Here is a 26,385-nt window from a genome sequence, read left to right as displayed (position 1 = left end):
GGGAATAAATACAGTGGTAGCAAATGTGCTTCTTTGAGGATTATGGTGAAATCATGATTTATTTGTTTATTGATAACATCATTTGAGATCAACTGGAAATCTGGTAACATATCACTGGTTATTTTTTATGAAAATATCTTAGTCATTTTCAGTTTTGACATTTATACTTCCCAGGAGTCGCAGGGAGGGAAGTAAGCAAGCCAAAAATCAAAATTACGGACATTTTTTTCCCTGATGTCTAATTTTAATATGTCAAAATGTTCCTGTTAAAATCAGGTCCCTCTTTTTTTTCCCTCATTTTCTGCCTGCTTCATGCCCAGAGATGGGTGATTGCGGTTCAGGACCTGAGCTGAATATGACATCTTAATTTGATCACCGGAGTCATTTGGAATCTGCTGACTGCCAGTGATGATTTGGCATGTGTTAAAAAGCCGTTAAATAAGGAAATAATTTTATCTTAGTTCTTATCCTCCTTTTTTTTTTTCCTTATCCTTTGTTGCTAAACTGGCTACTTTACTGCTGGTTTGGTCATCTGTTCCATTTTAAGACCCATGAGCCACACCTTGACCCCACCTCTCTGGGATCTCATTCCTTTCTCTGGTTCATTTTACATCTAAATAGACTTCAGTGAATCCTCTTCTACACCTCTGAAAGAATGTGTTTTTAACAAGATGCCAAATGATGAAACTTAATGTCACTAGCTTTTTTTTTCTACTGTTAACTGCTCATTCCTTATTGTAGTTTGATATTGTTATTCAACTATTGTAAATAAATGCTAATTAACAAAATGTCAATTGACTTTCAAAGCAGCTGCAGATGGCTTTTACTTTTCAAGAAACAGTTTCATCTTTATCAGCAACAGATGAAGAACCACCATATCTGACAACACAGTGATCCATTATGGCTCCAACATATGCATTTTAAATTAGACTCAATACAATGTCTACTGAATGATATATTTTAATTGATTTAACAATGCCTAATGGGATTGTAATAAATGGCCTTCATTGGATAGATTCTAAATATAGTTAAAAGATATTTTAAAGAAAGATCTTTAAAAGAAAGGGAGAGATAGCAATGGGCATGTGAACAGATTTACATATTTCTCATATTTTCTCCATTTTGAAAAAAGTATAGGCTCAAAAAGGAAAGGACCAAGAAATTATTGGAGCCAAATAAATATTTACAGAAAAAATAAGAAAATTCCATTTCTGAACAGCAGGAAGAACCTCACTAAATTAGAGAAATTTAGAAATGACCAGAGATTAACCTAAAACTTGAAAGCATAGATTAAGGAAATGTGTTTTCCCAGACATTGGATTGGAAGCCCACACCGCAGGTAACATGTGACAGCCACTTTCTCTTACTTGAAGGTCTGGGCATATTCCGAAGTATGATCTGGGTAGGCTTAGCCCTAAAGTAATGAAGCTATAAGACACGTAAGTAGTATTGGAAGAAGAGTCTCATATATCTGAGATGGGATCAAGAGCCAAATTTTTCTTGTACCTGACAAAAGAAGAAAGACAAAAGCAGAGATATAAAAGATTTTGTGTTTCTATTAAGGAAACTTACCCTACTTCTCATTAGGATACACCAAGTCTTCTGTTGAAAAAATGTAGAAATCCATATAAAACACAAAAGACACATTTTGATAAGACATCAAAGGGCAGCCCAAATAGTCTAGGACTTTGCAGGGTCAAGATCCAAGAAAGAGAGAAACTCATTAAGGTGAGTCCAAAATATTCCTTGTGCCACATTCAGGAAATTTGATAATTTTTGATATGGAAGGAAAGGCTGAGGATTGGGCAGAAGGTGAATGCTAAGAAGCAGAGAATTCAGCAGAGCTTTCAGTGGCCTCACATAGCTAGAGGGACACAAATTGGACTTCAGAGCTGCAGAGGCAGACAGGGCCTGAGGAGCCAAGGTCTCTGAGAGGAGAGGTGGAAGGGCTTTTTACCAGGAAGCATTTATTAAATTCTTAAGGTACACATGCAAGAGGCTAAAAAGTCAAGCAGAAAGTATGTGAAAAGCAAAAAAGAGTTTGAGGCAGTGTCAGGAGGGTGAGGAGATAAAAACTGGAGCCTAGGATTTACCAAGGAGGAGGGACTCTAGTAAATACCCCAGGCTTTTGGTTGCTCTGCCAGGGGTATACAAAACCTTACAAAGATTACAAATTGCTTGAATCATCCCACTTTCTGGGGTTTTTCTATAGCTGTCTGTCAGAGGATAGGATAAATCCCCTCTGGAGAAACATGACACCATCCTGAACATTTACAGTTTTCCATAAATGGTGTTGTATATTCATAAAATAATACTAGACATACCAAGAAACACAATTAAAAACAAAAGTGACAATAGAAGCAGATCCATAGTTAACCTAGGTATTAGGATTAGGAGATACGGAATTATAAAAAGCTGATTAATATGTTAAAAAAAAAATAGATGTCAAAAGGGAGAATTCTACCAGAAAACTGAAGTCTGTAAAAGCATCAAATGGAACTTCTACAGCTAAAGAATGTACTAACTGAAATGAGGATCTCAATAAAGAATTTAACTGCATATTGGACATAACAAAAAGGAGGATGTGTTAACTGGATGATAGGTCAGTTAAAATATTCAGATTGAAGTACAGAGAGAAAAAGGATGAAGAATGCAGAAAGTCATATAAGCAATATATGGAACACGGAGGAAAGATCCAACATGCATATAATGGGAGTCAGAAAGCATGGAAAGAGATAATAGTGCAGAAGCAATATTTCAAAAAATGATAGGGGCACCCAGGTGGCTCAGATGGTTAAGCATCTGTCTTCTGCTCAGATCCTGATCCTGGGGTCCTGGGATTAAGCCCTGCATCTAGCTCCCTGATCAGAGGGGTGTCTGCTTCTCTCTCTCCCTCTGTCCCTCTCCCTGCTCATGTTCTCTCTCTTGGTATCTTTCTGTCTCAAATGAATAAGTAAAATCTTAAAAAAAAAAAAAAAGAAAAAGAAGAAAAATGATAGCTGAGATCTCTTCCAAAATTAATGAAATATATCAAAGAAATGTTACAAACTCCAAGCAAGATAAATATGAAGGAAACCACAATTATGCTCATAATTGTAAAATTTCTGCAACCCAAAGCCTTAAAAGCATCTAGAGAAACTAGACACATTCATTTTAAGGGACCATGAATCAGACTGGTAGCTCTTTTCTCAAAAGAAAAATAAAAGCCAGAAGGCAATGCAGTGACATCTTCAAAGCGCTGAAAGAAAAAAAATAAAAAACAAAAATGTCATACCGGATTTGTTTATCCAGTGAAAATCCCCTTTGCATGTATGAGTGAAATAAACATTTTTTTTTAGACAAACTCAAGCAGAGAATTCATCGCCAGGAGACCTGCACTGAGAGAAACACTAAAGGGAATTCTTCAGATGGGAGGAAAGGTACTCCAGAAATCTGAGGAGGAATAAACAACAGAAAGGATAGATGGCAAATCTGATGTGTATTGAGAATCTTGCGGGGCTTAAAATATATGGAAAATTGAAATTCATGAAAACCATCACAGAAAATGAGGACAGAGGTTTCAATTGGAATATAGTTTACCATAGGAAGCAAAAAAAAAAAAAAAAATTCCTATTGAATTGGTTAAGTCCTCAGAGTCCATATGAAGGCATTTCGGCAGAGTTCAATCTCTGTGAAGTTAGTTATGAAAGGGTTTGAGGGACTTTGAGAACTACAAAGAATATCAGGCTAAGGGCAGCATAGTGGGCTGTTTGAGGAATGTGATTGTGCAGCTCTCTATCTGAGCAGGGACTACCATTGGAACTAACATTCTTATGTAGAGACATTATATTTTATTTATCTATTTATTTATATGATTGATCGATTGATTTTAGAGAGAGTGCCCTTCCCCCTAGCAGGGCAGGGGTAGGGCTGAGGGATAGGGAGAGAGAGAATCCCACGCAGACTCCCTGCTGAGCACAGAACCAGAAGCAGGATTCAATCCCACGACCTGGAGATCATGACCTGAGCCGAAATCAGGAGTCAGACGCTCAACTGACTGAGCCTCATCATGTAGAGACTCTTAAATAGTTTTAGATAAACTAATATATTTATTAGCACTTTTTTTTATTGTCCCTCCCCCAACTTTGTTCATGTTTGGTTATTAAACACAAGGGCCCTTTGATCAGTAGCAGAGTGTTCCTCCTTCATTTCATTATCTAGAACAAACTGAAACTCGTGGTAAGATCTTGAATGCCTCTGTGACAGATCAAGTGAATTTGGTCACAGGATCAAAATTCCTGGGTAGGACAAAGACATCAGTGTCCTGGTGGCCTGGTAAGGAATTTGTAGTTAGGCAGAATGTGGCACCAAAACTGGATTGAAGATTGTCACCTCGGTGTGGGGAAGAGAATACAAGCACCTATGACCACAAAGTTGGACATCGATTGAAAAGTTTGTAGAACTTTGGGTTCTAAAGTGATACACAAAAGCTTATCACCTTTGTATACTTACCAATAGGGGGACACCAGGAGCCTCTTTTCCAAAAATGGGGTTGCTAATATCTAATTATCTCCTTCAGTATGTCTAGTCTGCTGTTAAAAACTTCTATTGAGTTTTAAATTTTTGGTGATTTCATTTTCCCTTCTTAAAAGTTCACTGGTTTAAAGAAAAATTCACGTTGTCATTTTTTAAATGGTTTTCTGCTCTCCAGTCCATTCTTTTTTCTCCCTCCTTTAAGAGTGAACACCCTTGCTCTACAACTTATATCTGATAATTCTACTAGCTAAATATTTGCAAATCTTTTTTTGTTGAATTGTGTACCAAATTTTCTTGACTATAAGCTAGGTCCTTGTGCTTGGAAAAATCATTTATAGGAGTAATTTGAGGCCCAGGATGAATTTTACAGACCTTCTGCCAGAAAGAGTTTCTGTTTGTGTCTGAAAGATGTCTGGAGGAACAACCACCTTAACCCAAAGTTTAAGGCTCAAGGGCCCTTGACCTCTCTGTTTATTTGCAATAAGGCCACTTCACTTCTGGCTCTCTTTTACCCCTGGGGTTATATCTTTGAGGTTCAACTTTATCACAGGGGTGATTTATTGGTGGACTTTGTAGCTCAGACAATCTCTAGACTTTGATTTCTGTCCATTTCCCCCCATGAAGTCACCAAAACCGAAAGTTCCATTTTGCTAGGATCAGCAAATAGTATCAGGGCAAAAGTTTGCTTCTGTGCTTCCTTAATACTTTCCCTCCATTTCAGTCTGCTAGTTCCTTTCTAACTTGTTAGTCTTGGGATGCTTTTAGGTAGATGCTTTTTGTATTAGATTTAGCATTTTTGGTTGTTTTAGTGGGATGGTTGGTCTGGATAACTTACCTGCTTATTCCCAGAAACTTAAAATCCAAGATAAAAAATTATGTGCAATATGATATTATCTCACAGAATTTGCAGTTCAAGTAGATAATATGCATTTTGTAAGCTGAAAATAGCTGTTAAATTGTCAGTTATTATATTGTGAGAAAGTGGAAGAAAGAGACCCAATGATTATGTGCTGGCTACCATCTCATGTGGGGATGTGTCATCCCCACAGAATGACTTTGGTTTTGCAAGCTCCCACTAACTATTTGGCCTGAGAAGAAAATTTATTAAGCCTTTACTACACAGCAGAGATCAGCAAACCATGAGTCAAATCTGGTCAGTTGCCTTTTTTTTTTTTTTTAAGATTTTATTTATTTATTCATGAGAGACACACAGAGAGAGGCAGGCAGAGAGACATAGGCAGAGGGAGAAGCAGGCTCCATGCAGGGAGCTTGATGTGGGACTTGATCCCGGGACTGTGGGATCACGCCCTGAGCCGAAGGCAGATGCTCAACCGCTGAGCCACCCAGGTGTCCCTGTCGCCTATTTTTATTTACAGATAAAGTTTTATTAGAACATAGACACACTCATCCATTTGCACATCTGCTTTTGTGTCCCAAGGACAGAGCTGAATAGTTGAAGCAGACCTCGCATGGCCTATGAAACATGCAATATTTATTCTTTGACCCTCTGCAGGAAAAGTTTGCCGGAAGTATTAGCGTTTGCTATGGGGTATTATTCCTCAGAGGTCTGCCCAACCAGTTCACATGCTGGGAGTGTCAACACTACTCACTTATTTTCTGCATTTTCTCCATGCAATTTTAATTCCTGGAAGCTTGGACTCCAAATGATAGAGTTTTCAGTCACACTGAGAAATTTATTTATTTTAAAGGTTTTATTTATTTATTCATGAGAGATGGAGAGAGAGGGGGGCGGGCAGAGACAGCAGGGGGAGAAGCAGGCTCCATGCAGGGAGCCAGATGGGGGACTTGAGCCCAGGACCCCAAGATCATGACCTGAGCTGAAGGCAGATGCTCAACCATTGAGCCACCCAGGTGCCCCCATACTGAGAAATTTAAATAGAAAAGTGCACTAAGGAGCAAAATAAGTCTATCTTCAAATATGTAACATGGAGATGAGATCATTCCTCTTAAAGAGTTCAGAGGAAGAATGATTTTTCCTTGTGCAGGTATTCACTTAGTTTCTACTTTTTTAGAGAATGCATTTTCCTCCTCATTTATAAAACTAAATTCTTTGGCTTCTTTCTTTCTTTCTTTCTTTCTTTCTTTCTTTCTTTCTTTCTTTCTTTCTTTCTTCTTTCTTTCTTTCTTCTTTCTTTCTCTCTTTCTTCTTTCTCCTTTCCTTTCCTTTCCTTTCCTTTCCTTTCCTTTCCTTTCCTTTCCTTTCCTTTCCTTTCCTTTCCTTTCCTTTCCTTTCCTTTCCTTTCCTTTCCGTTCCTTTCCCTTGTTCCTTTCCTTTCCCTTTTCCTTTCCTTTCTCCCCTCCCCCCTCCCCTCCCCTCCCCTCCCCTCCCCCTCCCCTCCCCTCCCCTCCCCTCCCCTCCTCTCCTCTCCTCTCCACTCCTCTCCTCTCTCCTCTCCTTTCCTTTCCAGAAACCTGTACTTCTTGGGGCTGTGCTGAGCAGAGAAGGCTTAGAGGGAGTTTGCAAGCAGCAAGGGAAGACAAAGGCAGGCACAGAGCATTTGTGCAGGAGTGGCTTTTAGCAGGAGCGCAGCTCTCTGCGGGGGCAGGGGGAGACAGCGGGGGGTTACACCAAAGAGCAGTATACTCTCTGAGACAGTTCCTGCTTCTCAGGAGGGAGAGGAGAGCCCTTTGCATCAAAAATCACAGAAAAAGAAACTGGAAGAGGAAGTTATAGTCAAAGCCCAGCACCGCGTTTCTTTTCCCCTCAGCACCAGCTCAAGTGAGCAGATCCCCTGGTCCTGTGTACGATGTCAGGGAAGCCGCCGCTCCGGCTCCCAGTGGCTCGCAGGCTTTCTATACATAGACAGCGGTGATGTCACCGCGCTGTCGGTGTTGAGACCGCATCACTGTCTCGGTGCAGAATTTCGGTTTAACAGCGAATGCCACCGAGTCGAGATGACCAGACTGAGATGCATCCCTGCGAGCCGCAACGGGAGTCTTGGAAAACGCACTACCCGGTGGTCAAAGTGTGTTGCCAGATCAAAAACCAGGAATGCAGGGGATCCCTGGGGGCTCAGCGGTTTGGCGCCTGCCTTCGGCCCAGGACCTGACCCTGGAGACCCGGGATCGAGTCCCGCATCAGGCTCCCTGCATGGAGCCTGCTTCTCCCTCTGCCTGTGTCTCTGCCTCTCTCTCTCTCTCTCTCTCTCTCTCTCTGTCTCTGTCTCTCATGAATAAATAAATAAAATCTTAAAAAAAAAAAAACAAACAAACCAAACCAAAGCAAGGCAGGAACACTAATCCCCCAGCCCCAGCCCCACCCCAGGGTCCTGCTGGGCGGACGCCCTCCCGGCCCTGGGGGAGAGTGGGTGGAGGCAGTGGGTCCAGAAGTCAGGACTGGAGACATCACGCCACCGTCTTCCCCATAGAGGATCAGCCGCCTTACACGCAGGCCACTTTGTTTATTAATCCATCTGAAATTCCCCGGGGGCCCGGAGCTGGGGCCCGGAGCTGGCTCTCCGCCCGCCGAGGAGTCTGTGACTCTGTGACAATGAACTGTGGCTGGGCACAGGCCCCCAAGTCACCCCCCACCCCCGCCGGCTGCGGGGCGGCTGCACCTGGCTGGCGGGCTAACAGCACCCCCTTTCTATTCCGTTTTCCGTGGAATCCACTGTCCTCTGCCTTCGGAGAGCCAAGGCGGCCCTAAATTCCCTTCTGTGATGTGCAGAGCAGGCTGGGGGGGGGGGGGGGGGAATGTGGGAACGGCGGGGAGGCTGTCTTCTCGAGCACCGGGACACAAAAAGCGCCTCTGTTGGCGACCACCTGGGCTCAGCAGCCCCGGGACTTGGGGGCCCAGGGCGTCGGGCCGCCCGCGACTTTCGGGGCGCTCAGCGGGCTCCGCGGTGCCCCCCCCACCCCCACGGGCCGGGAGCCAGATGGGCTCTCTCCTAGGCAAAGGCCCAAAAGGGACCCCGGCGTGGGGGTTTGCTCAGCTCTCGGCCTCGCTGCTGGCCCTCGCTCTTCCCACGCTGCATCCACCTTTCAGCGATCCCCGCAGGGAGGGCACATCCCAGCAGGTCCCCTGGAAGCTGCAGATTTGCTGATTTGCACCCTTCTTGTGCATATTTTCATGTGGGCTGGGAAAACAGATGGCTCCCCATCCAAGTTGCTGAAAACCCAGCTGGTTATTACCGCACTAGAATGACCTGAGTTTGGGGATCTGAGTTTTTCCCTGCCAGAGCCCTGGGCGAGCGGGGAAATGTGTCTTTCTGAATTGTGCACAGACAGATGAGGCCTGAATCACTGCATCCCACCCTCTCCCGTGTGCTCTGGGGAAGCACGGGAATGGTGACATTAATCACGACGCATTACACCCAGCACCCCTGCTCCTTTACATCCTTTGTTTGAATTGCGTGGGTTAGAAATTAATTTAAAAATAACAAACCAACAGCAGACTCATCTTCCTTTCTTTGCCGCTTTTGAAACCAAGCCTGCAACCCACCCCACCACGCCCTGCCCATTTCTAGGTGAGGATGACATAGACTTTTCATAAAAGAAATTCAGAAATCATTTCAATCCAACCTTTATTGAGCACCTATTTTATTCCAGGCATTGTGGTAGGTGCTGGAAATACAAAATTGAATAATACATGGCCTCTATAATCGGAGAGCTCACAGTCTAGCTGGAAGAGATATGTGTGAAAAGAAGACAGCTATTAAAAAAAGGAGGTAAAAAAAAAAAAAAAGGAGGTGTGGGCAGCCTGGGTGGCTCAGCAGTTTAGCGCCGCCTTCAGCCCAGGGCGTGATCTGGAGTCCCAGGATCGAGTCCCATGTCAGGCTCCCTGCATGGACCCCGCTTCTCCCTCTGCCTGTGTCTCTGCCTCTTTCTCTGTGTGTCTCTCATGAATAAATAAATAAAATCTTTTAAAAAAATAAATAAAAAAGAAATATAAGTGCTGTCATAGAAGTAGGTAGGGAGTCGCATGGACACATAAAGAGGGATGGATTTCTTTTCCTTGGAACTAGCAGGACCTGCCCTGTAGGGGTGACACGTGGAGGCAAGTAGGACTTTGGGGCAGACCTAGGGACTATTGGAACTGTGAAATGTGGAGGCTGGCCTGGACCCCCCTGGCTGCTATGGCACCCATGCCTACCCCAGCCCCCGCTCATCTTATCTAACCTTATCTAACCTCCATCTATGCTGGTGGTGACATCAGCTCACATAATCCTGGGGAAGCTGACCCCGCGGGCGAATCCCAATCTAACATAATCATGACTGTCACATTCCTGCGTAGGTTGGATTTAGAAATGGGCATATGACCAAGCGGTGGCCAATGACACATGACATCTCCTGTGGGATATCTCAGAAAGCTTCCTCTCTCCTAAGAACACAGTATTTGAAGACAGAGCTCCCCCCCTCTTCCCACAGAAGTTGCCTTGACTCCGCTAAGCAAAGGGAGAGTGTTCCCCAGGGGAGAGATATGGTTTGATGGTGGGGTTCAAGTGCAGCCAGAGCAAGAAGCATCACCGCGAGGTGGCCAAAAATACCTCCTGGAGGCCTTGGAGGCATCAGGGGTTCTGCTTCCTGCAGAAGCAGGTAGGTGATGGGGTTATCCCTGAGGTCATGGACATGGCACAACAGCAAGGAAGCATCTTGACTCAAGCTGACCTTGTGCCAGGATTTAAAAAAATATATGCTGCAGGCAAGTGAGATGATACAACTCTAAAAACAGGTGGCTCACTGTTAGCAAAGACTGACCAAATGCTACCCTCTATGGAAATCCTGAAGTTGCACGTTGGCCTTTTCAGCCACTTTTGTTTTAATCATTCACCATTAAAATAACACGCGTAAGGTGCTTGGTGTCATATCACATATATGGCAAGTGCTCAGTATGTTAGCTACCAGCCCAGATAGCAAAGGATCCTTTCTGGATGCCAAGGCTAGCAGAATAATTTATAAAAAATAATCCTGGGGGCTCTCTCCCCCCTTCTTTGCCAGTTAGGAAGTCGGTTTGCCTTGTTGCATTGTCACTTCACTTATGACTCTTGTCTTCTTTCTGTCCCTTCTTCCTCATACCGTACTGTTGGGCCAGCTAGAGTGGTGTCACCGCCTGCGGGGCCTCGGCTGCGGGCTGCATTTGGCCTTTCTGATCCAAATCCACGAAGCTAGGTTGCCCATCACACAAGCGCGAACCTTTTGGCCAAGCGTCTGGGCCTCTCTGCTTTCGGTTCGACAGGAAACCAGGGTTGGGCAGACCTCCAAGGTTTCAGATGGGCCTTCTGTTCAGATAAGCTTCCAAGGATGTTTCTGCTTGGGAACAGTAACAGCTCAAGTACTTTCCTGGGTTTTAACTTGTGCCTCTGTGACATACCAACAGATTTAGAACTGACGTTATAATTGGAGTGCAAATGCCCACATGTGACTTGAATTAAACAGACCTCCGTGGATCAGAGATGCAAGGCTCACTAATCTCAGGGTGTTAAGCTGAAATTCTCTGAGAGGCACCGAACACTCTCCCCTGTCAGAGATAAGCCTTTGGCCTATGGTCTTATTTTTAATTGAGTTCAGTTTTGCTTTGGGATGCAGAGAGCAGTTTCCTTAGCGCCTTAGAGCAGGAGCGTAGTTGAGTGGGGAGATTTGCTTTGGGTCATTCTGCCCCAGGTTCAAATCCCTGCTGCATTCCTTACCAGGTGTGGTCAATATAATAAATGCTCAATAAGAGGTAGGTGTTGTGTCTAGGTCCTGAAGGAGAGGAGATGGCTATTGTACAAATTTATTTTATGAGTTTGGAAAAAAATAGTGCTAAAAAAATAATGAAATCTGGAAGGTAGAACTTACTATGTGCTAGGCTTTCTTCTACATATTTGCATGTTATGACTCAGTGCATTCTGATCACACTTTTTAAAAAAATTATTTAAATTCAGTTAGCCAACATAATTAGCCATCATTAGTTTCAGATATAGTTTTCAATAATTCATCAGTTTTTTTAACTTTAAAAAATTTTTTTAAATAGATTTTATTTATTCATGTATGAGAAACAGAGAGAGAGAGAGAGAGAGAGAGAGAGAGGCAGAGACACAGGCAGAGGGAGAAGCAGGCTCCATGCAGGGAGCCCGATGCGGGACTCGATCCTGGGTCCCTGCTGAGCCACCGGGGCTAATTCATCAGTTTTGTATAACAACCATCACGTGCCTTCCTTTATGCCCATCAGCCAATTACCCCATCCCCCTACCCACCTCCCCCACATCTTTAATTTTTTTTAAAGATTTTATTTATTTGAGAGAGAGAGAGTACAAGCTAGGGGAGAGGGAGAAGGAGAAGCAGACTCCCTGCTGAGCAGGAAGCCCAACATGGGCCTGGATTCCAGGACCCAGGAATCATGACCTGAGCCAAAGGCAGATGCTTCACCGACTGAGCCACCCAGGCATCCACTCATAACCGTCTTTATTGTCCCTGTTTTATAAATGAGGAAACTCAGGAGCTAAGAGTTATAAATGGTGCCTCTATAATGGTTATTCAAAATATGCCTAAGTTATTAGTCCTCTTGAAGGGCCAGTTCGCTCAAGAGAACAGTTTTTTTTTTCAGACATTCTCATTATACTGGATTCTCTTTGGATCTTTCAAATTGGTTACCCAGTCTCAAGATTTCCCAGTGTCCCCCAGAAGAAGCATATTAGGGAGAAGTTCTTTCAAGCATTGCTAAGTCTAATAATAGAGTTGTTCAGTTCCGTTTGGAAGAATGAACATAGCCTTGGGGAAAGGAAGTTTCTATTTTACCTTTGCAGTATATTCAGTTTTATCAAAAGGCACAAGAAAACAAACTAACATTCAAAAAAACCAGATAACTATAAACAAATCAAAAAAGAGAGAATCTCTGTCACCATCCAGTGTTTGCTCCTTTTGGAAACAGGGCAGGTACCCGAGGCAGACATGGAGATCTCTTCATTTCAGGTACCCGAGGCAGACATGGAGATCTCTTCATTTCATTTCTGAAATGTGTGAAGTTGCAGTATCTGTGAGGATTTGCTCAGTGGATGATCTTTGAGGACCTACTATGCATAACATTGAAGGGTTCAGTGATTGCAGAGAAAGAATATGTGTATTTGGTCAGATTTGAACTTGAAGGATTCTAAAGTGAGGCATTTTCAGCCAAGAATCCGAAAGTCAGATACAGGAATGCCCCACTAGGGGTGCCAGGGTGGCTCAGTTGGTTAAGTATCTGCCTTCAGCTCAGGTCATGGTCTTGGGAACCTGGGATTAAGCCCCATACCGGGCTCCCTACTAAGTGGGGGTCTGCTTCTCCCTCTCCCTCTGTGCCTACCCCTCAGCCTCACTCATGCTTACTCTGTCTCTCTCAGATAAATAAAATCTTAAAAAAAAAAAAAAAAAAAAGATGCCCAATTCCAAGAAGCATCATGCATCCAGACTCTCGGGCTGGCCCTCTCCAGAACATGAGCCAGAGTCATCTCTCACTCATTCTTCTACTTCTCTTTGTTCTATTAGAATCCTTTTAGTTTTGTTTTCATTTTATCAATTATCTGAGAAATGGCTCTCAAAATGAAATTCATGGGACTCCAATTGGTAAGACCAGTTCCTTACAGTTTAAAGTGTTTATTTTTTATTTTATTTTTAAGTGTAAAGGGTTTATGCTTAAAATTGGACAATAACAATACATTTTTTCCACATATAAATGCTTATTTTATCCCACACTTTCAAATCCCATGCAAGTGGCTCCTTTTAGCGTTACTACTCTACTCCACCTTTTTCTTCATTCCCCAACATTCTGCGAGGTCTTACCTCTTCCTGTCAAAATTCTGTATCTTCTATCAAGGTCCTGATTCTAGGAGCACTTCCATAAACCAAACCTGAAATAAATTAAACATTTTTTTGCCATTCTAATATTACTCTATTCTTCCCACCAATGTAGCCGAGGTGCTGAAATGCTTTTGAGCAGTTGCTTGGTAGCATCCTTTCCCTGTCAAATCTGCCTGAGGAAAGAAACCACTAAGAACAAGTGGTCCAATAACCCCACCTGCCAGGACTGTCTTGGGTAACTGTAATCAAGTGGGCTTCTGTGAAATGCCACAGGAGAGCTGTGATGCATTTATCGCTAATCGGGTCATTCTAGTTGTTATCTGAGAATGGCTGGCACTGTTTAGGGCTCAAATGAGCACATTTTAATGATCCAAAGACAATGAACACAAGTTGCCACTTCCAGTAAATATTAATTTTAGTAACTAAGTGCAAATGGAACCGTTGGTGAAAATGAATTCCTTTTTGGTTGCATCCTGCCCCATTTATTTTTGCTGTCGTGGGCATTCTTGCTAACAGTTGAAAGAACCATTCATGTTGGAGATGAGGGCCACCTTTCACCTCTAATCAACTCTGGAAGGTGTGAGTGTATCCTGGTTAGGGCTCTGGACATCCAACCTCCCAAATGAAAGTACATCCTGTGCAAGCCAGGAAACACCAGAGATCCGTATCCTCAAAAACATGCCAGTTGCTTCTATGACAACACTGAAAACATGCAAACAGTATGCATTTAGCAAAATCCCACACGTTAAGAGAGCGAACTCCTGACTGTCTGAGATTCAGTTTTATTTGATATATTTCTTTCAAGTCGAGCATTTTAAGAAAAAAGGAAATTGGTTGCCTTAGGTCAAGCTTTGACTTCTCCAACATCCTAAAGGGAATTATGTCACAAAATTCTGCAAGAATTTGCCACCAGGACTTTGTTCAAAAGCTCTCAATAGCTTCTTTGGTCTTTTTTTTTTTTTTTCTATGAAAAGTCCAAACCCTGAGGCCTCATAACATTCCACAACCTGGTACTGGCGAACCTTTCTACCCTTCCCTGTGTTCTGCTACTGCTTCCCTTTCTCCAGCTAAATAGCATGTAACTGACTTTTCTCTAAAAGCCTCTGTACTTCCAAATCCCATGCAGTTAGCTCCTCTTAGCACTATTACTCTATTCCACCCTTCCCCTCATCCCTCTATACCTTCCCAGCAAGGCTCTACCCTGTCCTGTGAAAAATCCTGCATCCTGAATCAAGGCTCTGATTTTCTGAGTCCTTTCACAAGCCAAAATACATTTAGAAAATTGGCCGCTACTATAATAACAATCTGGTGTTGTTACTATCTGCTTACAGTTTGTTCACTTTTGAGATCCTCTCGCTCTTCTCCATCCCAAACTGGCATATAGTATATGCTTGTTAAATGCTCTAATGTGGGACTCCTGGGTGGCTTAGCGGTTGAGCATCTGTCTTCAGCTCAGGGCGAGATCCCGGAGTCCTGGGATCGAGTCCCACATCGATCGGGTTCCTTGCATGGAGCCTGCTTCTCCCTCTCCCTCTCTCTCTGTGTCACTCATGAATAGATAAATAAAATCTTTTTTAAAAATGCTCTAATGTGTGCTGGGTTGACTTATTTTGCTCAGCATAACACCCTCCGGTTCCATATCTTTATAGATTCTTGAGCAAGTGCAAGGCAAAAGCAAGCTCTTCCCTTTATGGAGATTAGTGTGGAAGCAGATTGCAGAATTGGTTGGAGGTGAGAGAGACTACCAAAGCGGAGGTAGGGAGAATGCCAATACTGTGTTGTAAGAGGGAGGTGAGGAGGTCAAGGCCTAGGATGGCAGGGGACCGTGTCCAGAGGTGAGAATGACCACAAGGCATTCCAAATGAAGGGAGGACTCACTATTGGAAAAGAGGGAGCCAAAGAGGACTCACCATTCGAGCTAGGGAACTTTTGTAGCAAAGAATAGTGACTTGCTTTTTAGTTTAGAGGACACTGAGACATATTCTTTCTCAGAACATAATGTTTTTGGATGATAGCTGGACAATTGTATATTAAGTACATATTGATCAAAGCTTATCAAGTGCCTATAACCTTCCAAGTTCTGTGAATTCAGAAGTGAATAAGCATAATTTCTGTCCTCAAGGAGTCCAAACTTAGTGGAACTCAGTGTGGTCACAGGGAGGAACAGTAGATATTATCAGGACACTGAGGCTCTAAAGAAGGCTTTCGGAAGGAGGTGCCTTGAAGGATGATCAGGAGATGATGAGGTAAACAGGATGGTTTGAATGAAGCCTCCAGGAGAGGTAGAGGCTTGAATGAAGATGAATGGAACTGAGAAACAGGGGTTCTTAGTGGGTACTGATGATTGGCATAATAGGTTTTGTAATCTGTATGCCAGTACGATGCTTTGATAGATTGCACCTCCTGCCCCATCCATCATCCAGTACCTACAGGAGAACAGCAAAGGAATGCCGAGCAACAACAACGAAACTCAGGTGTAAGTAGAAGCAAAGGATCCAGCTCTGAAATTTGCCATAAATAGCGAAAGAGATTGCTGTTTATCCCTTCTCCAATTGATCTTGAACTATTTAATGATGCAGATACAGACAAGGTGAAAACATCCTACAGTGAGAATACAAATGTGAGCCCTTTGGTTGTCTGACAGATGAGGGAGGGCAGGAAAACTGTAGTTGGAAATGAAATTCTGTAAATCTATACTACAGCCGGTAGCTCCTATGGATATGAAAATTGATTTGATGTTACTACTTTTTCCAGGTTCTGAATAAATGACCCTGAAACCACCTAAGCATCTAGTGGGCTAAAATATTCAGGGGGCAAGATCAAGAAGGATTGCCCATCGTTATCAAAGACATACTGAGCTCCCTGTAAGTACCAGGCTCTGTGACAAAATCACATGGGTTGGGGCAGTGGTTATAGAGTAAGTGAACGTCAGGACTGATTGCAACCAATTTTTTTGCAGACAACTCTTTGAGGACAGATGTTCCTTAGTTACATCAGATAATCAAAGCTAATGAAAGGACATCACATGAAAGCATGCTTCTCGTAGGCATGAACAAACCTAACATCTTGACAACAGAGGGTTTTGCAAAGAGAGTTATCTATGTTAGGGACATGGCATTGTAAGCTGGAGCTTTTCTATTCCTTTATGATCCTTCTGATGTTTTGTGTGTTTATTTTTTTAATGATTTTATTTATTTATTCATGAGAGACACACAGAGAGAGAGAAAGGCAGAGACACACAGGCAGAGGGTGAAGCAGGGTCCACGCAGGGAGCCTGATGTGGGACTTGATCCTGGGACTCCTGGATCATGCTCTGAGCCCAAGGCAGGCGCTAAACCGCTGAGCCACCCAGGGATCCCCTGTTTTGTGTGTTTTAAGTTGATTTGGAAGCATATAATGGTTCATGGTATAATCTATATTGTAAGGAGATTCCTCCTGAAATCTCAGAGATCCTGACTTGATTCATCTCAGATGAGGTCAGGACATCAGTATTTTTTAAAAAGTTCCCCAGCCAGGGTTGAGAACCAGTTCTCACCCAGAGTGCCGTCAGAAGGTGGACATTTGGGACCTAGGGTGTTAGCCCTACAGGTGAAAAACATGTGGCCATTTCTGGATGCCCCACACTCCATGCAACCCAACCTGTGCCCTTGAACCAGGCTGAGTCACTTGCACCCTGGTAGTGATGAATGGGAGCCATAGGCTCTAGAGTTTTGTTTCCCAACTATTTTTTTTTAAATATTTTATTTATTTATTCATGAGAGACACATAGAGAGACAGAGAATGAGAAAGAGAGACGCACAGACACAGGAAGAAATAGGCTACATGCAGAGAGCCTGATCCGGGACTCGATCCCAGGTCTCCAGGATCACACCCTCAGCTTGAAAGCAGCACTAAACCACTGAGCCACCTGGGGTGCCCTCATTTCCCAACTGTTATCTCGGATTCTTTCATGTGTCTCCTACTCTTGCTCCCAATCTATGGTTCTTCCAGAGAAAAGGTGCAGGGTGGAGAGACAGGGGGTGGGACACTGAGGCTAGTACACTCAGGTACAAGTCACCCTTTGAGGCTTTTTTGGAGACAGACTGACTGCAGCTGGCAGGCAGCCTCTAAGGGAAGCATCATCACTGGAAGGGGGGGGCTTTTCCACAGGTTTCTCTCTCCTCCCATTTTTACATGGATCTCATGCCCTAAGGTCACTAGAAGCCAGCTTGTGCAGGTACAGGTCACAGGCATCCCTTGGGGAGCAGACACATTCTCATTCCCATTTTACCTGCTCTGAGTGGAAGAAACAGGTTTTCATGAGAGCACGGACAGGGCAAGGGGAAAGGGCTCCGGGTGGGAGAGTCGGCTTATCATTTCTGAAGATAGAGACCTGCAATATCACTTTAAATACCAACTTTGAAGGTTTGCTTCATTTATTTTTCTGACTTCTGCTCTGTTTGGGAGAAGCTTTCTCCTGCATTGCATTTGCTTCAGGAAAATATCCTAGTCTTCAGTCTCAGCCTCTTCTTCTTCTTCTTCTTCTTCTTCTTCTTCTTCTTCTTCTTCTTCTTCTTCTTCTTCTTCTTCCTTCACCTTCTCCTTCTCTTTCTCCTCCTCCTCCTCCTCCTCCCCCTTCTTCTGTCTCACCTAGGGAAGACAGAGATTCTTAGCAGATAGGCATATAATTAAAATGAATGACAAAGTTACTGCCTAGCTTCCTCTCCTCCTGGATTATAAAAATACTGTGAGGCTCCTGGTGGACCCGAGGGATCAACCGAGCCTCCATCCTCATTTTCCAGACCAGGGGATAGAGCTCCTCAGAGCTGCAGTGACTCATCTAAAGCCCCACAGCTACTTGGGGCCAGACCTGTCTCCTTTAACCTCCCCTCGTGGGTTTAATTTTCCAGCCCTCCAATCATCTTGACAACCTGCCTCTGAAGCCTGTCCCAAATCTGCCCTTCTCAGCTGAAGCTCCTGGAATGAGACACGTGACCCCAGAGGGGCTGATGTTATCTGAGCATAAAGAGAAGACTGCTCTGGTGTTCTCACATTCTAGGTAGGCATTCCAGTACCTCGCTTGCCCTGGCTGTTCTTTCTGACGATGACCCTCTGGTCTATTTCTGACGTGCGTGAACACACTCTCCCCTCACATGTCTCGGGTCTGGTTCTCTGCCCAGGGTCACGAGGCCCTTACGGAGTCACATTGTGGAGAAGGTAAAAGCTCAGATGTTCAAAACAGCTTTCTTTTGGAAACACAAAGCACCTTTCTGAGACTAGCAGCCTCCTTGATGCTTCTGTGAGGGAGGGTAGGCTGCCAAATTCCAGCTTTGTGCACAGACAGGTTGAAGCTTCAAGTTTAATGGATGTAGCCTGAATCTCCGATGGAGATGGATGAGGATTATTCTGGAAAGCAGCGAGATGACTTTCTCATTAGCACTGAGCCAATTAATCCACACTTAGGGCAACCCTCCTCCCTTCCCCTGCCCACAGCTGCAGCAAATGCCTCTTTTTTCTTTTCCTTCTCTTCCTTTTGTTTTCCTTTCTCCCTTCCTTTCTTTTCTTTTTTCAGATTTCCTTATTTGAGAGTTTGCAAGATGCCGGGCTCGATCTCATGACCCTGAGATCACAACCTGAGCCGAAACCAAGAGTCAGCCGCTCAACCAACTGAGCCACCCAGGCGCCCTACCTCTTTCTTTATTATTACGGCACTTCCACCGTATTCAGTGCCACATGCTTTCAACTCCATGGCAGATATGATACAAAGCAAATCAATGATGTTTAAGCCTTGCCCTCGCAGGAGTTGACAACTCAGCAATTTTTAAATAATTGGGGGGATCCGTTTATTTCTAGATCCCATCAACCTACATTCTTATAGGATAACGTGCCACCTCCACTGTGCTCCCTGAGCATTTTGTATGGTATTTCCTGCCCCTGCACGTATCCCATTGTCTTGTACCTGCCTACCGGGCTCTCCTGCTGCACACCTGCTCCCCACCCCCAGCACGTTTGTGGAATGGATGTGCGCCCCAGGAAGGCCCCTCTGCACGCCTCTGCCCCCACCTCTGGTTGCTGCAACTTTGCGCCCCTGCAGGTTTCCCAGGATAACCAAAGAGCATTCCCTGTGTGGGGCTTGTGGGTTCCGCTGAGGAGTTTGGATTCGGCTTCATCCACAAGCCCACGAATCAGTGGCTGACTCTTCCAGAGAGCAGCCATCTCTGACGTCTACAACTGATGCCTGTCCCGGTTGTCTGGTGTCAAAGGGTCACAGGATGGATATTAAGCAACTGTGACCACAGATTGGAGCAGGGAGTACATGGATGGGGCAAAGCTGACTCCAAGAATTGGATGAGTTCAGCACCCAGCAAAACTGCCTGGGAGAAGGGACGTGTCCAAGCAGTGCTTCTTGACGGTTGGGACTACAATCTCTTCGTTGCCTCCCTAGAAACACTCCGAGGAAGGCTTCTTCTGTCTGCTGCAGTTTCTCTTGCTTCATAAAGTCAAAAGCAGACTGCTGAGGACACAGCATTCTAAACACTGAGCTCTCTTGGGATGGTGCCCGGAGCAAGGTTCTGGGAACACAAAATATTTCTATAATCCCTGGGGTGAAGCTACTGATAGAAGCAGCTGAGGTGAAGTCTCAGCATGAGGCTGTGATTCCCCAGCCTTCTGTCCTCTCCCTTCCAGCAGGGTTTTCAGTAAAGCCAGTGGCCAGCCCTCTGGAGCTCCTCCTCAAAGGCCAATACCGTTGGCCAAAGCCATGACCCAATGCTCAGAACTGCTGCAAATTTACAGCAGTAAATTTGAGAAGATAATGTCACTAAAATAATGCTCTCACTAGTTGACATTCATTGAACAATTGTTATGAGCTGGGCTTATCACGTGGGTTATCTGGTTTAATGCAACCCTATGAAGTGGGTACATTTATGTCTGAGTCACAGAGGAGGAGGGTACATGAATTTTCCGGTGTCACACAGCTGAATAAACTGCAGAATTGGGAATTCTATCCAGAAGAGACCAGGTGTCCATGGGTCACCCTGTTTCCATGTCATGGCACTGCCAACCCCCCCCCCCCCATGGTTGCCAAGGTAGCCTGGGGAGGATCAGGTCCAAAGGAATTACCAAGGTGGCAGGATGGAAAAGTAGCAGAGTCCAGCTCACTTGGGGAAAACTGGAAGGGGAACACGAATACGTTATCCAACAGACGAAGCTCCCATGTGGTGACACCATACTCACAAAGCTTCTTACACAAGAAAGCTTCTTTGGGGAGGCCCTGGGTTGGGGAGCACAGCCCTGGCAGGCTTTCCCGGAATCTGAGATGCAGGTGTGCGCACACACACACACACACACACACACTCAACATGAAACAGAGTTCACCGACATCGAAGGCACAGACGGCCTTCTGTTCCCTTCTGTTTTCTGGATTGCCAGCAATCTGCCATGTATCTAGACCGAATTCCACAGACGGAAGTTGCCAAAGGATAATCAGTGGCAAGACTCAGAGAGGAATCTTCAAATGAGAAGCTCTTTGCCTTTTACCTAGAAGGTACCTCAAGAGAAAGACAAAATCTTTTCTTTCAAGCCACTGGAACCAAACTGAGAGCCAGTGAACAACTAGGCAATGGGAAACACTGGGTCTGAGAAAGGGTTTGCCGGCTGCAGAGTCATTCCCCCACTCACTCCCTCTGCCTCAGAGCTGAGGCGTCTTCCTTGGCCTATAGGTTCCTTGTAAGCGATTCCTGCAACATTTTATTTTTTATTTTATTTTTATTTTTTTTCCTGCAACATTTTATTGTTCTATCTCCACTGCTAAACCACAGGCTACCTAAGGGGTGAGTTTTTACCTCTGATCCTATATGGTGGCTACAAACATGGCAGCTACAAACATGGCACCTCAGTGGCCTTGGGAGACCTTGTTGATTTTTGCTTTGTTTTGTTGGCCTTTTTATCGACTAAGCCTAGAAAGAACATTCTGCTTCTTCCTATACCTGGAATCTGTATTTCAGTCATCATGAACCTGAACAGTTGTGAACCGAGAAGGTCTTTCACAGTGGTCAGAAAGTGCCCAGGTTTGGAAGTCAGACCTTGCTTGGTTTGGGTTCAATTCCTGGCTCTGCCGCACACTTAGAGCTTACTTGGTTTTTCCACCCTTCAGCTTCTTGTTTGTAAGATGGGAATTCCAGGAACCTCAGAGAGCTAGTGCAAGGTTGAGTATTATTATGAGCACAACATAGTGATTCTTTATTTTTTTTAAAGATTTTATTTATTTATTCATGAGAGACACAGATTAGAGAGAGGCAGAGACACAGGCAGAGGGAGAAGCAGGCTCCACGCAGGGAGCCCGACGTGGGACTCGATCCCGGGTCTCCAGGATCACGCCCTGGGCCAAAGGCGGCGCTAAACCGCTGAGCCACCCGGGCTGCCCAACATAGTGATTCTTTAAAACACATATATTAGACCGTGTCACCTGTGTGCTCAAATCTGTGGGGTGATTTATTATTTCACTCAGAATAAAAGTTAAACTCTTTCCATCCACCTGCAAGGCTGAGTGGGATCTGGCCCCCATTACTGCTCACCTCTGCCCTACTGTGCTGGCCTCCTTTGTCGACTGAACAATCCGAACACCCATTTTCTTAGGCCCTTTCCATCAGCTCTTCCTTCTGCCTGGGGCCATCTCCTCCAAGAAACCCATGCAGCGAATATCTTCAGTTGTTTCAAGTGTCACCTGCTAAGTGAGGCCTACCACCATCACCACCTGATCTAAAATCGACACCTGACCCTCATGCCCATGATCCTGATCCACTGTGCTTTGATCTCTTATTTTTCCAAAGCACATATCCCCCGCTAACATACTCGCTACTTCCCTACGTGTATGTGCGTATTGTCTGGGAGTCTCTAGTGCCATTCTTGTCCCCAAATATGGCTTTACGGGGGTCAGGATTTGTGTGTGTTTGGTGCACTGACATGTCCCAAGTGCCTAGAACAGTACCTGGCACACAGTGTGGGCACCCAACAAGTGATTTTTGAATGAATAATGGTTGAGTGAAGATTATATATGCCTGGCACACAGAAAATCTCGATCACGGAAGCCATCATTACCACCATGACTATAGTCATTGTCGTGATCATCCTCATCATCACTAAAAGAGAGAAGGTATATAATGCATGTAGCACAGAGCTGATATGCATATAAGTACTTGGTAAATGTTATTTCCTTTTCTCTTCCTTTTGTGGCTTTTTATGTTGTTCCTTTCTTATGGAGGACCCTTAGGACATAGTTATAAAGCAAAACCAACCCCTAGTCCATGTAGAAGTGTCACGCAGGGCCATTTATAGAGTAATATGGAACTGTTGATTATTACTATTACCAGCTGAGCATCAAAACTGAATTTCTGTGACTTTGCATTTTCTTCATCATGATTCTCTATATTAAGCACACTTTCTGCTCCTTTTCTTAGAAGTGATGAAGAAAGAGGAGGAGGAGAGGGAGAAGTAAAAAATACATCTTTGTTTTCATAGTGTCTGGGTTTATACATATATATCAGGGGAAATAGATCTGTAGAAGAAGAAAATTAAATTATCAGTTTAAAGTTAAGCATTCTTGGGGTGCCTGGATGGCTCAGTCAGTTAAGTGTCTGCCTTCTGCACAGGTCATGATCTCAGAGTCTTGGGACCAATCTGCCTTCTGCTCAGGTCATGATCTAAGAGTTCTGGGATCTAAGCGGGCTTCCTGCTTAGCAGAGAGTCTGTTTCTCCCTTTCCCCTTGCTCCTCCCCCACTCTTGCTCTCTCTTGCTCACTAATTCAAATAAACAAATAGAATCTTTAAAAACAAATAAAGTTAAGCATTCTCTAGAAAGTCTTATAAGCATAAAAATTTTACTGAGGAATACAAAAGTAGATCTTTTATATGCTTGTGTCTAGAAATATCAAGCTATAGATGTTTTTAAGCCCGCAAAATAGTCACTCTTTGTTTTACATTGTTATTTCTCTTTCTTATGTCAGTGTAAAGGGACTTATTTCCAATGTGAGGCATGTGCTGGTGTGCAATTTCTGCCTGTTGATAGGTAACATAAAATATAGTAATGATACCTCGTTTTCCTGCCTCTTGGAAATTGCAGAGAATGCACAGAATGTAGAGAGTTGGGGAGGGCGAGCATCATTAGGATGAGTTCTCTCTGGTTGTCAAGTCCAGTGTTCACTTTAGGTTGGAGATGCACCCACAATGCCCTTCTTTCCTTAAAATTCTGGACATTAGTGTATGGCTTGCTCAACCTTACACTTTCATATAGCTTATTCCTTATCTTTTTTTTTTTTTTAATTTTTTCAAATCAAGCAATTCCTGAAAGCTGCATGGAACATCTCCAGTTGTTAGTTGTTGACAGAATTGTCTTTACTGTCAGCCTGGTGTTGTGGCATTCTGTTTTTCCGTAAAATGCTTTTACAAGAAGCCATGTTTATCATGTCACATTAGAGAATCAAGTGGCTCTTTTATAAATTCTCTACTTCTTTGGTTGGAAACCATACCCAGATGTTGACTCTTTCGTCGTACCAATAAATATATCTTCTGCACAAAATGTGAATTATCCTAACTTCCTACTTGCCAACCTTTCCCCAATTAAGGAGACCACCACGATTGATACCCAAACCATAGCCAAGTATATTTTGTTTGTTTAAGTACAACCAAAGTTTGAATGGTAAACAAATGCAAATGTTAGTCCTAAAGGTCAGAGGCAGGGCTGAAGTTAGGATCCTACAGTCAGGAGTAGGATTTATCTGGAAGCACAGTGAACCAAGGACAAAGGTGTGGCCTAAGGGGATGATTATCTCAGAAGCTAGAGAATGCAAAAAAGCTAGTGAGTGAGTGGGTGGGTTAGGCTATCCCAAAGGACCAGAAGCAAGGCAGAGGTGAAGGCAAATCCCATCAAGCAGTGCCTAAGACTAAGAATGGAATGGACAGTTTTTAGTTTTCTTCAAATAGAACTCATTGAACAGCCCACAAAATGCATTAAAGATTTAAATGTAAGACCTGAAAGGAACTCCTGGGAGAAAACATAAGGGAAGAACTTCTTGGCAATGATCTTTTTGATATGATGCCAAAAGCACAGACAACAACAGCAAAGATAAACAAGTGGGACTAAGTCAGACTGAAAAGTTTCTGCACAGCAAACAATATAACAGAGTAAAAAGGCAACCTGTGGAATAGGAGAAAATATTTGCAAGCCTTGTATCTGAAAGGTGCCAATATCCTAAATATATGAGGAACTCCTTTGATTCAAAAGTGTAAAGAAAATAACCTAATTTAAAAATGAGCAAAGGACTTGACTAGACTTTTTTTTTTTTTTCCAGAGAAGACATAAATGGCCAACCAGTAAATGAAAAGATGGTTAACATCACGAATAGTCAGAGAAATGCAAACCAATACCTCAATGAGATACCATCTCGTACCTGTCCGGATGGCTATTATCAAAAACGCAAAAGATAACAAGTTTATGAGGCTGTGGAAGAAAGGCAACCTTTGTACATTGTTGGTGGGAATGTGAGATGGTACAGCCACTGTGGAAAACATGGATGTCTCTAAAAAGAAATAAAATAGAGGGGGGCCTGGGTGGCTCAGTCAGTTAAGTGTCTGCCTTCTGTTCAGGTCATGATCCCTGGGTCCTAGGATCCAGCCCTATGCTGGGCTCTCTGCTCAGCGGGGAGTCTGCTTCTCCCTCTCCCTCTGCGTACCATTCCTGCCTGCTTGTGTTCTCTCTTTCTGCCAAATAAATAAAATCTTTTAAAAAATTAAAATAGAAATAGTGCATGATCCAGCAATCCCATTTCTGAGTATTTATGCAAAAGAATTGAAATCAGGGACATGTGGGAGGCTCAGCAGTTGAGTCTGCTTTCCACTCAGGGCTTGATCCTGGAGACCCGGGATTGAGTCCCACATCAGGCTCCCACATGGAGCCTGCTTCTCCCTCTGCCTGTGTCTCTGCCTCTCTCTCTCTCTCTCTCTCTCTCTCTGTCTCTCTCTGTGTCTCTCATGAGTAAATAAATAAAATCTTTTTTTTTTTTAAAAAAAAAAGGTCTGACTCCCACCCCTGTCCCCATCTGCCCCATGCCCCCACTGTCCATAGGTAACCACTTTTATCAGTTCTTGGAATACCCTTTGTTTCTTGTAAATACAACCAAATACAAATATATTCTTTATTTTGTTTGTTTGTTTGTTTGTTTGCTTTGCTTTTTAAATAGATTTTATTTTATTTTATTTATTTTAATTTTATTTTTTAAAAAAGATTTTATTTATTTATTCATGAAAGACACAGAGAGAAATAGACACAGGCAGAGGGAGAAGCAGGCTTCTCGGGGAACTTGATGTGGAACTCAATCCTGGGACCCCAGGATCATGCCCTGAGCCAAAGGCAGACGGTCAACCACTGAGTCAGGCATCCCTAGATTTTATTTCTTAGAGCAGTTTCTCTTCGTAGAGATCTATCTCTTGTAAGTGATAATGCTTCCCTTTCTTGCTCATTCTCATAGCTCCCCAGACCTTGCCTTTGACCCACAGTAACCCTAATTCATGTATGTTTAGATGAAGATACATGTGCCATCAGTCCATGATGGCAGTGACCTTATTAGGGATGTCTGTCTTATTCCACCATATACCTGGCATTCAGCCCAGGGATTTAAAGCAGTAAGTAATTGCTAAATATTTGCAGAATGAATGAACTTCAGATCACTAGGCAACTGTCTCCTTGTCCTTACAGATCAATTGTATCTCTCAAAAAAAATATTTTCAATTTTTAAAGTCTTGCTTGCATTAAGTCAATTTTGAGAAAAAGCAAACACGTCAGTTGGCTCTGAATCAGGGGACACGACGCTTTCAAACAGACAAGCAAAGCAATAGCAACGGAGTCAAGAGTATCAGCTTGAATGTTTCCCATAGACCCTAAGATTGGCCATCAACAGAAACAGTACCCAAGCACTAGCCAGCCTTAGTTTCTAAACATCTTTTGCATGCCAGTCCCTTGTCCATGTCACAGCTCAGTTTAAAGATTGGGATTGCCACTTTATATTCTGGTGTTAGGATTGCCAATCTCTGGTGACTTCTGAAGGAATGAGTTGAGGGAAG

The 26,385-nt window shown here is 43.6% G+C and overlaps 1 protein-coding gene and 1 long non-coding RNA gene across 6 annotated transcripts in view; one reads left to right on the top strand and one right to left on the bottom strand.

Moving 5' to 3' along the window:
• LOC118355273 (uncharacterized) overlaps positions 1 to 25,132 on the top strand; it is a 50,164-nt gene extending 25,032 nt beyond the window's left edge. Inside the window, exons 1-4 of one of the 2 annotated variants that reach the window (XR_004817393.2) lie at positions 9,603 to 10,071; positions 16,045 to 16,154; positions 18,180 to 18,328; positions 24,618 to 25,132. This is a non-coding gene — a long non-coding RNA (uncharacterized LOC118355273). Of the gene's footprint in view, positions 1 to 9,602; positions 10,072 to 16,044; positions 16,155 to 18,179; positions 18,329 to 24,617 lie in introns of those variants that run through there. The other variant, XR_007411880.1, reaches the window with a different exon arrangement.
• The window catches only part of LOC125755407 (myelin transcription factor 1-like), a 32,572-nt gene continuing 23,857 nt past the window's right edge, over positions 17,671 to 26,385 (bottom strand). For 2 of the 4 annotated variants that reach the window (XM_049112154.1, XM_049112153.1), the window contains exons 2-3: positions 17,860 to 17,919; positions 17,671 to 17,820 (exon numbers count right to left, since the gene is read on the bottom strand). In XM_049112154.1, the coding sequence (XP_048968111.1) occupies positions 17,776 to 17,820; positions 17,860 to 17,919 (105 nt within the window). In that variant the 3' untranslated portion in view covers positions 17,671 to 17,775. Of the gene's footprint in view, positions 17,920 to 26,385 lie in introns of all 4 variants that reach the window. The other 2 variants (XM_049112151.1, XM_049112152.1) reach the window with 1 other exon arrangement.

The sequence above is a fragment of the Canis lupus genome, chromosome 7 (assembly GCF_003254725.2).
Source record: "Canis lupus dingo isolate Sandy chromosome 7, ASM325472v2, whole genome shotgun sequence".
Classification (NCBI taxonomy): domain Eukaryota; kingdom Metazoa; phylum Chordata; class Mammalia; order Carnivora; family Canidae; genus Canis; species Canis lupus.
This window is presented reverse-complemented; position numbering and strand designations above follow the sequence as displayed.